Here is a 12,314-nt window from a genome sequence, read left to right as displayed (position 1 = left end):
TACGTGAAACATCTCATGCATGTGACAAATAGGGCCTGACCTATAGCCTATCATAATCACATCAATAAATTGGTTATAACAAACTATGAACACCATGACAGTGAAATGGATGCGGAGGACATGAAAAAGAAACTCGAAATGGGTGAATGTTTACTGGTTGCTCAGGAGGGAAAGGAGAAGAAGTCAGATCTGTGGAAGACATTTTACTTAGTTGTGGAAACTACTGGAGATCCAGAAAAAAAATAGGGTATAGGAACAAGCATTGAGTGAGTATTGTGTGTGCCAAACAGTTGCTGTTAGATGTTTTATATATGGGGATCTTTTGGAACAGTGTAAACGACACTAAATAACTGTACCAGAGAGTCTTTTCTAACAAAAAAAGATATATAAAGCCTTTATTACAGCATACTAAAAACAGTTGCAAGCATTCTTGAATTGCGGTTTATTTATTGTTTAGGCTAATTATTCAAAGCTCCCTTTGTTATTTAATTGAAAACTAAAATGCTTGATTGCATTTCAAAGCATTAACGTCCTGTATGCTGTGTGATTGATTGACTGATACAGTAGCCTATTGAAATATAGGCTTAAGTAAGTTACGGTATTAAGACTAAACAGGATGCACTCTCAGGCCTACAGCTCGATGGTGGTTATACAAGGCTACTATACAAAGCCTACTAATGAAAACGACATTACTTATTACTCTATTGATTATCATAATAATACAATTCAAAACAGCTGAATCTGTGAAATTGCTTTACCCGACATTTTGACCTTGCATGAGGCTTGGTGCTCACGGAATCAGTAGGCTATTAAACAAACACTCAAACAGGCAACAGAAGCAAGATCTATCTTATTTCTGTCGATATACAGTGCGTTCAGAAAATATTCAGACCACATTTTGTAACGTTACAGCCTTATTCTAAAATGTATTAAATCGTCCCCGTTCCCCCCTCTAATCTACACACAATACCCCATTATGAAAAAGCAAAACAGGTTTTTAGAATTGTTTGATAATTTATAAACAAATGTAAACTGAAATATCACATTTACATAAGTATTGAGACGCTTTGCTCAGTACTTTGTTGAAGCACCTTTAGCAGTGATTACAGCATCGATTCTTCTTGGATATGAAACTACAAGCTTGGCACACCTGTATTTGGGGAGTTTCTCCCATTCTTCTCTGCAGATCCTCTCAAGCTCTGTCAGGTAGGATGGGGAGCGTTGCTGCACAGCTATTTTCAGGTCTATCCAGAGATGTTCCATCGGGTTCAAGTCAGGGCTCTGGCTGGGCCACTCCAGCACATTCAGAGACTTGTCCCGAAACCACTCCTGCGTTGTCATGGCTGTGTGCTTAGGGTAGTTGTCCTGTTGGAAGGTGAACCTTCACCCCAGTCTGAGGTCCTGAGCACTCTGGAGCAGGTTTTCATCAAGGGTCTCTCTGTACTTTGCTCCGTTCAGCTTTGCCTTGATCCTGATTAGTCTACCAGTTCCTGCTGCTGAAAAACATCCCCACAGCATGATGCTGCCACCACCATGCTTCACCGTAGGGATGGTGCAGGGTTTCCTCCAGACGTGACACTTGGCAAAGAGTTCAATCTTGGTTTCATCAGACCAGAGAATCTTGTTTCTCATGGACTGAGAGTCAATAGGTGTCTTTTGGCAAACTCCAAGCGGGCTGTCATGTGCCTTTTACTGAGGAGTGGCTTCCGTCTGGCCACTCAACCATAAAGGCTTGATTGATGGAGTGCTGCAGAGATGTTTGTCGTTCTGGAAGGTTCTCCCATCTCCACAGAGGAACTCTGGAGCTCTGTCAGAGTGACCATTGGGTTCTTGGTCACCTCCCTGATCAAGGCCTTTGTCCCACAATTTCTCAGTTTGGCTGGGTGGCCAGCTCTAGGAAGAGTCTTGTTGGTTCCAAACTTCTTCCAGTTAAGAGTGATGTAGGCCACTGTGTTCTTGGGGACCTTCAATGCTGCAGCTGTTTATGTGTTTTTGTTCCCTTTCCCAGATCTGTGCCTTGACACAATCCTGTTTCTGAGCTCTACGGACAATTCATTCGACATCAGGGCCTGGTTTTTGCTCTGGCATGCACTGTATAGACAGGTGTGTGCCTTTCCAAATCATTTTGGATCCAATCAATTTAATGTACCACAGGTGGACTTCAATCAAGTTGTAGAAACATCAAGGATGACCAATGGAAACAGGATGCACCCGAGCTAAATTACAATTTCTTGAATACTTATGTAAAAAGGTATGTTTTTATTTTTTATGCATTAGCTAAAATAAAAATAAAAAACTGTTTTTGCTTTGGCATTATGGGGTATTGTGTGTAGATTGATGAGGGAAAATGAATTTAATACATTTCTGAATAACGTAACAAAATGTCAAGTGGTCTGAATACTTTCCCAACACACACACAACATTACCAAAAGTATGTGGTCATCTGCTTGTCGAACAGTTTGGGGTCACTTAGAAATGTTTTTGAAAGATAAGCACACCTTTTGGCCATTAAAATAACATAAAATTGATCAAAAATACAGTGTTGACATTGTTATTGTTGTAAATGACTATTGTAGCTGGAAACAGCTGATTTTGTATGGAATATCTACAGAGGCCAATTATCAGCAACCATCACTCCTGTGTTCCAGTGGCACGTTGTGTTAGCTAATCCAAGTTTCTAATTTAAAAGGCTAATTGATCATTAGAAAACCCTTTTGCAATTATGTTAGCAGCTCAAATAAATAAATGACTGGCCATCATTACTTTAAGACATGACGGTCAGTCAATCCGGCGGAAAATTTCAAGAACTTTGAAAGTTTCTTCAAAAGCTTCAATGCCATACAACTCTCCTTCCGTGGCCTCCAACTGCTCTTAAATGCAAGTAAAACTAAATGCATGCTCTTCAACCGATCACTGCTCGCACCTGCTCGCCCGTCCAGCATCACTACTCTGGACGGTTCTGACTTAGAATATGTGGACAACACAATACCTAGCTGTCTGGTTATACTGTAAACTCACATGAGGCATCTCCAATCAAAAATTAAATCTAGTTGACCATCATACCATCAAGCACAAGTTTCCTTTTAGATGGTCGCCTATGGGCTTCACATACTTGGGCATAATGGTGGATGGTAACCTGAACAACCTCTATGAACTCAATCTGGCCAATTTGTTGCAAAAGGTGGAGGGTGACCTTTGTAAATGGATGGACTTACCTCTCACTCTACTGGGTAGAATCAATGTAATTAAAATGAATGTCCTGCCCAGATTTCTATATATGTTTCAATCTCTCCCTATCCCTGTTCCCGCAGCATTCTTTTCCTCTCTCGACAAGATGACGGTTTATCTGGCACGGCAAAACCCCTAGGGTTGGCCTGGATAAACTGACCCTTGATTACAGTCAAGGGGGCTTAAACATCCCCAACTTTAGAATGTACTACTGGGCAGCACAGTCTAGGTTTCTGGCTCAGAGGTTTGACAAGGGTCCCTCTCCCTCATGGTTGAACATTGAAAAGCTTGAGGTAAATGATGACACTGGGGCAGAATTGTTTTACAAATGGGACAGAAAATCTATAAAAACCATCACAGACAACCCTTTAATCATACATTCTGTCCTGGCATGGGGCAAACTACATGAGCTGTTCGGACGAGGGGGATTCCTTTCCCCTAAAACCCCTTTATGGAACAATAGATTGATTCCTATGTTTTTCCAGAATAGTAACTTTAGACCATGGTCTGATAGGGGGATCACTCTTCTGGAGCATTGTTACGAGGAGGGAGTTCTTATGTCTTTTGATCAGCTGAAACAGAAATACCACTTGCCTAATAGGGACTTCTTTAGCTACCTACAACTACGAAACTTTATTAGGGTGTCTCTCAAGGGACAATGGAACCTACCTAAGATGTCACCTATTGAACAACTCTGCCACGCAGACCAACCACTGTTCAAGACCATTTCCCGTGTTTACGATGCTCTTATGTCAGGACTAACACTGCCTGGGCTAGATAAACCCCGACTTAGATGGGAAAAAGATCTGGGTATTGATCTCGATGAGGGTCTATGGAGTGACCTATGCAGGGATGGTGTTACATCCACATTGAACTCCAGATACAGACTGATTCAGTTTAATTTCCTCCATCAGCTTTATATCACCCCATCTAGACTGCACAAGTTCAACCCTGATATATCCTCCCTATGTTTTAGATGTGGCTCAGATGAAGGAACATTCCTCCATTCTACTTGGCAGTGTTCAAAACTACACAGTTTCTGGCAGGGGGTATGCGATACCATATCCTCAATTCATGGGGTTGCATTCCCTCTAGACCCGGAGGTCTGTCTACTGGACAACTTTACTAACACCAATCTTAGGCAAAGCCATACTATAAAGCTAACAGAAATATTGTTAGCGATTTCCAAGAAATGTATCGCCTTGAAATGGAAATTGGATTCCCCCCTGCCAGTTGCAATGTGGCTATCAGAAGTTAATAGTTGTATCCCACTGGAGAAAATTACTTACCGCTTGAGGAATAAGTTAAATACATTTTACAGAATTTGGCAACCTTTTATTGACTATATGGAGAATCTCCCCCCACATCACATTGAATGAACCTCTAGATTATCCTTATATAATGTTTCACACGTAACGTATAATATGTAGCCTACGGCAGGTGACCTTATGATCCAATGTCTCATTATTATTTTTATTTTTTATTGTATGTCTGTATATATAATTATAATTTGTTTTATTTTTTCTTTCTTTGTTACGCTCATCTGTTATTGTCACTTTGTCCTATTGTTGTCTAATATCTTGTCATGTTTGTCTTGAATGTTGTTAATTGGAAAATGCAAAAATAAAATACTTAAAAAAATAAAATAAAAAAAAATCTAGAATCGGCTTCCTATTTCGCAACAAAGCATCCTTCACTCATGCTGCCAAACATACCCTAGTAAAACTGACTATCCTACCGATCCTTGACTTCGGCAATGTAATTTAGAAAATAGCCTCCAACACTCTACCCAGCAAATTGGATGTTGTCTATCACAGTGCCATCCGTTTTGTCACCAAAGCCCCATATACTACCCACCACTGCGACCTGTATGCTCTCGTTGGCTGGCCCTCGCTTCATATTCGTCGCCAAACCCACTGGCTCCAGGTTATCTATAAGTCTTTGCTAGGTAAAGCTCTGCCTTATCTCAGCTCACTAATCACCTTAGCAGCACCCACCAGTAGCACACGCTCCAGCAGGTATATTTCACTGGTCACCCCCAAAGCCAATTCCTCCTTTGGCTGCCTTTCCTTCCAGTTCTCTGCTGCCAATGACTGTAACGAATTGCAAAAATCACTGAAGCTGGAGACTCATATCTCCCTCACTAACTTCAAGCATCAGCTGTCAGAGCAGCTCATACATACATAGCCCATCTATAAATAGCCCAACTACCTCATCCCCATACTGTTATTTTATTTTTTATTTTTTTGCTCCTTTGCATCCCAGTATCGCTACTTGCACATTCATCTTCTGCACAGCCATCACTCCAGTGTTTAATTGCTAAATTGTAATTATTTCGTCACTATGGCCTATTTATTGCCTTACCTCCCTCATCTTACCTCATTTGCACACACTGTATATAGACGTTTTCTATTGTGTTATTGACTGTATGTTTGTTTATTCCATGTGTAACTCTGTGTTGTTGTTTGTGTCGGACTGCTTTGCTTTATCTTGGCCAGGTCGCAGTTGTAAATGAGAACTTTCTCAACTAGCTTACCTGGTTAAATAAAGGTAAAAAAAAAAAAATGAAAATAAAGTTGCAAAAACCATCAAGCACTGTGATAAAACTGGCTCTTATGAGGACTGCCACATGAAAGGAAGACCCAGAGTTACCTCTGCTGAAGAGGATAAATTCCTTAGAGTTACCAAATAAATGCTTCAGAGTTCAAGTAACAGACATCAACATCAACTGTTCAGAGGAGACTGCGTGAATCAGGCCTTCATGGTCGAATTGCTGCAAAGAAACCCTTACTAAAGTACACCAATAAGAAGAGACTTGCTTGGGCCAAGAAACACGAGCAATAGACATTAGACCGGTGGAAATCTGTGCTCAGCATTTGTGGGAACTCCTTCAAGACTGTAAAAGCATTCCTCAGGAAAAGCATTCCTCATGAAGCTGGTTGAGAGAATGCCAAGAGTGTGCAAAGCAAAGTGTGGCTACTTTGAAGAATCTAAAATATATTTTGATTTGTTTAACACTTTTTTTGGTTACTACATGATTCCATATGTGTTATTTCGTCGTTGAGGTCTTCACTATTATTCTACAATGTAGAAAATAGTTAAAATAAAGAAAAACCCTTGAATGAGTAGGTGTCCAAACTAGAGGTCGGCCGATTAATCGGAATGGCCGATTAATTAGGGCCGAATTTCAAGTTTTCAGAACAATCGGAAATCGGTATTTTTGGACACCGATTTTGCCGATTAAAAAAATATATATATATATATATTTTTTTTACACCTTTATTTAATCTTTATTTAACTCGGCAAGTCAGTTAAGAACACATTCTTATTTTCAATGACGGCCTAGGAACGTTCTAACTCGTTCAGGGGCAGAACGACAGATTTTTACCTTGTCAGCTCAGGGGATTCAATCTTGCAACCTTACAGTTAACTAGTCCAACGCTCTAACCACCTGATTACATTGCACTCCACGAGGAGCCTGCCTGTTACGCGAATGCAGCAAGCCAAGGTAAGTTGCTAGCTAGCATTAAACTTATCTTATAAAAAACAATCAATCAATCAATCATAATCACTAGTTAAACTAGTAATATCATCAACCATGTGTAGTTATCTAGCGTGTCCTGCGTTGCATATAATCAATGCGGTGCATATCGTTGCTCCAATGTGTACCTAACCATAAACATCAATGCCTTTCTTAAAATCAATACACAGAAGTATATATTTTTAAACCTGCATATTTAGCTAAAAGAAATCCAGGTTAACAGGCAATATTAACCAGGTGAAATTGTGTCACTTCTCTTGCGTTCATTGCACGCAGAGTCAGTGTATATGCAATAGTTTGGGCTGCCTAATTTGCCAGAATTTTACGTAATTATGACATAACATTGAAGGTTGTGCAATGTGACAGGAATATTTAGACTTAGGGATGCCACCCGTTAGATAAAATACGGAACGGTTCCGTATTTCACTGAAAGAATAAACGTCTTGTTTTCGAGATGATAATTTCCAGATTCGACCATATTAATAACCTAAGGCTCGTATTTCTGTGTGTTATTATGTTATAATTAAGTCTATGATTTGATAAAGCAGTCTGACTGAGCGATGGTAGGCACCAGCAGGCTCGTAAGCATTCATTCAAACAGCACTTTCGTGCATTTTGCCAGCAGCTCTACTGTTTATGACTTCAAGCCTATCAACTCACCAATGTGAAATGGCTAGCTAGTTTGCGGGGTGCGCGCTGATAGCGTTTCAAACATCACTCGCTCTGAGACTTGGAGTGGTTGTTCCACTTGCTCTGCAAGGGCCGCGGCTTTTGTGGAGCGATGGGTAACGCTGCTTCGAGGGTGGCTGTTGTCGTTGTGTTCCTGGTTCGAGCCCAGGTAGGAGCGAGGAGAGGGACGGAAGCTATACTGTTACACTGGCAATACTAAAGTGCCTATAAGAACATCCAATAGTCAAAGGTTAATGAAATGCAAATGGTAGAGAGAGAAATAGTCCTATTATTCCTATAATAACTACAACCTAAAACTTCTTACCTGGGAATATTGAAGACTCATGTTAAAAGGAGCCACCAGCTTTCATATGTTCTCATGTTCTGAGCAAGGAACTTAAACGTTAGCTTTCTTAGATGGCACATATTGCACTTTAACTTTCTTCTCCAACACTTTATTTTTGCATTATTTAAACCAAATTGAACATGTTTCATTATTTATTTGAGGCTAAATTGATTTTATTTATGTATTATATTAAGTTAAAATAAGTGTTCATTCAGTATTGTTGTAATTGTCATTAAAAATCGTCCGATTAATCGGTATCGGCTTTTTTGGTCCTCCAATAAATCGGTATCGGCGTTGAAAAATCATAATCGGTCGACCTCTAGTCCAAACTTTTGACTGGTACTGTATATCATAAAATATATTAACTACATTTGCCACCAGTCCATAGCTATCTAAGCATCCATAGTTAACCCAGCAGTGCTGCAGTTCTTGATACAAACCGATGCGCCTGGCACCTACTACCATACCCAGTTCAAAGGCACTTAAATCTTTTGTCTTGCCCATGCACGCTCTGAATGGCACACATTCACAATCCATGTCTCAATTGTCTCAAGGCTCAAAAATCTTTAACTGGTCTCCTCCCCTTCATCTACATTGATGTCACTTTTAAATCCATTTCAATCAATAAGGGATCATAGCTTTTACCTGGATTTACCTGGTCAGTCTAGGTCATGCACTGAGTGTACAATGTTTTGTACAATCAGTGCACGGCTGCTGCAGAGAGACGAGAGAGCATGAGAAAATTAGTTTTGATCAGTCAGGGATATTAAAAGTGCTGAAAACATTTTAGCTCACTATTTAAAAGGAAGATGGAGAACAAACTATAGGATGAAAAATACTGGTGTTTTTGCGCAGGTACAGCCGACTAGCGCTAGCTAACGCTATCAAGCAAAAATAACATCCCTACCGCCTACCGCTGCTGCAGAGCTGTACCCTAGCAAGATTGTTCTAGGCCAACTGAGGTGCTGTAGCAATAATCCCATAGGTAGCACAAATGGTGTACTTCCTTACAGTCACTTTATCTCACTCCTGAAAGCGACCCGATAGAGTAGAAAAACATGGCTGACGAGACATTCCTTGTCCTGGACACTGAAATGTACCATAGCCCCTCTGTTTTCATCCATTTGGAGAAAGAGAGTCAGAGGCCAAACGTCAGGGCTAGTACAAAGCGTCCTACGTTACCTGACAAAGACTTGACTTCTCCAACTTCTCTGGTGATTTTTATTATTTGACCAACGTAAACTGAATGAACATAACTTGGCTCCCTGTCAAATGTGGAAAAACTTCACAATAAATCTGTGACAATGCTCAACTCAGTTAGCAGCAGTTAGCAGCCCAACTGCACGCAGCTTGTCAGTATTCACTGCTCTCCAGTGCGGAAATGCCAGCTAATTAGCCAGTGATTTAAAGAGCGGATTTTAAAGCTAATCCATTTTATTACACACACAGCCAGCCCAAGCTAGGCTGAGGCACTGCACTAACATTAGGCCATGAAGCTCAGAGTCAGACTTAAGTGCACTTTTTCAACCTCACACAAGTTGTTCCAAAGATAACATCCTAGAGAATGTGGAAAATACATACGCTGTTCTGTATTAACCTTGTTTATACAAACACAAAAAATAAATAAGCCACGTCTTAAAACCCAGCAGCAGGGCATTCACTGTTAGTCAAACGTCTGGCATTTACAGAGCACCAAAATATGCTGCTTGACAAATGTTTACCCGACGAATGAACAGACTGGACTCTATATCACACGATGAAATCCACAGCTAGCGATCCATGCCATCAGATTCTCCTCAGTCTCCCAGTCATGCACACACAGCTGGTAGAGCCATTGTGGTTTTCAGGCGCAGTAGACTCAGTAGAGGCCTATTTGAGGACACTGAGGAGGGCAAACAGACATTTTATTTTTTGGTCCCCGCCGCAAGTTCAAACAATATGCTAATGTTTCCTTTTCCATAAGCAGTATCCTCCAGCGTAATGAGACCACAAGTACAGCGTTGCTCGACTGTGTCAACATTCCAATACGACTCATCCATGGCATCAGGCCAGAGTCAAACGGTGCTTTACCACACAGACAGGGGGTAAGGAAAGAAGCCATGGGAAAGAGATGGAGGGATGGAGGGATAGTTCTTCTCTTACAGTGTGATCATACTTCAATTGATTTGGGGAGAGATTAACACATTTTCATCTTTTGTCACGTCAGGTCTTGTCTCATTTGTGGTTAAACTACATCCGACCGAGACCAACTCACTATAGACATAGTTAGGTTATTCTCCACAATAATGATTATAGAATTAGGGTTCCTCTCACCATTCCATTCCATGTATTCTGTATTATGGATCTGGTCACCGTTGGAGAGCGTGAGCAGTCATCAATCTGATATCCATTGGAGAAAAAAAATCTATAACCATTCTGGGAGGTATCGGTTCGTTCATTGGAGTTTCTCCACTTCCATAATTCACACTGCGCTGGAAATACCATCTGCACATTGACAGAGAGGGTGACAGTTTGTGAATTGTGATGTAAGATGGGGGAAAGTATTTGAAATATAGGGCTACCCGTGCTAACCATCGGAAGTACCGATGAACAAAAGGGACATTATGCAGAATGGGCTAAAGGGGGAAATAGAGGATATGGATATTTATTGCTGGAGCTCCTGGTGTAACAGCCTGCCTTCATAGGATATTGCCTTTCAATAATGAATGTTAATTTATTCATATCGGGAACACATACATTTGAAAATGTATGAAAAAAATGGGAAATAACACCCGCCCGTCTAAATCGATTTCAGTCGTCTAATGGAGGAAAGGAAATTAGTAGAATGACATGACAATTAAATGTCTTATGCAGTTTGATAATGTGAAATAAATAAGACAAGGAATCATTGAGTGCTGCTGGTGGGTGGGTGGGTGTGTGGGACCAGATTGATTATAATAAAAACCATTCATTGATTTGCCGGGTCAACATTGTAATCAAAGTTGAATGTATTTAAAACCCGGCAGCAGGGTTCATGACTATCCAGATTGATAGTCATGAACATATAATCAAATATGACATTGATTCTGATTGCCTAATGCAAAAGGTATTCATGAACACTGAACCTGAGAGAGGCATATTTCAGACAGAGACAGTTCCATCCAGTGACTTAACTTGTACAGAAGAAAGACATAAACCGACAAAGTCTCAGACCTAGACCCAGGCAGACAGACCCAAAGTCAGGGATAAAGATCGACACAGACCCAGGAAAAGAGAAAAACACATTCAAGACCTATATACACTTGTACCCACTTGTACTGCTGGTGGTCCTTGGTGCTCCGAGTCTTAGCCATGAACCTCTCTGCCAGTTTCTCCAGGTTCCTGGAGTACTCCATCTCAATCTCTGACTTCTTCCTGAAGAAGTCCTGCAGGTCCTGGAGGAGCTGCACCCTCATCTCTGTCTGCTGGTCCAGGCATTTCTGCTGATCCACCAGCTGGGCACGGATCTCTGAGGACACAGACAGACACAATCAAGTCAGATGGATGTCGAGAACCACACACACACAGACAAAAGTCAGAGGTTTGTAGATCTCTAAGAACCACACAGAGCAGACAGGTGAGAAATATGTCAATCTTAGTAGTCAACACCAGCCAATATTCGAATGGAATCAATGCCTTCAGAAAGTATCCATAACCCTTGACTTATTCCACATTTTCTTGTGTTACAGCCTAAGTATATTTTTTCCCCCCTCACCCATCTACACACAATACCCCATAATGACAAAGTGACTTGTTTTTTAAAAAATGTATTAAAAATAAAATACAGAAATATCTCATTTTACGTAAGTATTTACACCCTCGAGTCAGTACTTTGTAGAGGCACCTTTGGCAGCGATTATAGCTGTGAATCTTTCTGGGTAAATCTCTAAGAGCTTTCCACACATGGATTGTTCAACATTAGCCCATAATTATTTTCAAAATTATTCAAGCTCCGTCAAATTGGTTGTTGGTTATTGCTAGACAATTTTCAAGTCTTGCCATAGATTTTGAAGTAGATTTAAGTCAAAATTGTAACTTGGCCACTCAGGAACATTCATCGTCTTCTTGGTAAGCAACTCAAGTGTAGATTTGGTCTTGTGTTTCAGGTTATTGTTCTGCTGAAAAGCTGAAAATCTCCCAGTGTCTAGTGAAAAGCAGACTGAACCAGGTTTCTCTCTATGATTTTGCCTGTGCTTAGCTCCATTCCTGTTTTATCCTGAAAAACTCCCCAGTCCTTAACAATTACAAGCATTCCTATAACATGATACAGCCACAACTATGCTTGAAAATATGGATAGTGATACTCAATAATGTGTTGTATTGGATTTGCCCCAAACATAACACTTTGTAATCAGGACAAAAAGTTAATTGCTTTGCCCCATTTTTTGCAGAATTACTTTGCAAACAGGATGTATGTTTTGGAATATATTTTTATTCTGTACAGGCGTCGTTCTTTTCACGCTGTCAATTAAGTTAGTATTGTGGAGTAACTACAATGTTGTTGATCCATCC

The 12,314-nt window shown here is 40.4% G+C and overlaps 1 protein-coding gene across 5 annotated transcripts in view; it reads right to left on the bottom strand.

Moving 5' to 3' along the window:
• Window positions 1-12,314, bottom strand: part of LOC129862363 (SLIT-ROBO Rho GTPase-activating protein 1-like) — a 178,781-nt gene that overhangs the window by 111,890 nt on the left and 54,577 nt on the right. For all 5 annotated transcript variants that reach the window (XM_055933912.1, XM_055933913.1, XM_055933916.1 and 2 more), the window contains exon 2: window positions 11,076-11,271. In XM_055933912.1, the coding sequence (XP_055789887.1) occupies window positions 11,076-11,271 (196 nt within the window). The remainder of the gene's footprint in view (window positions 1-11,075; window positions 11,272-12,314) is intronic.

Source organism: Salvelinus fontinalis, chromosome 9, assembly GCF_029448725.1.
Source record: "Salvelinus fontinalis isolate EN_2023a chromosome 9, ASM2944872v1, whole genome shotgun sequence".
Lineage (NCBI taxonomy): Eukaryota > Metazoa > Chordata > Actinopteri > Salmoniformes > Salmonidae > Salvelinus > Salvelinus fontinalis.
This window is presented reverse-complemented; position numbering and strand designations above follow the sequence as displayed.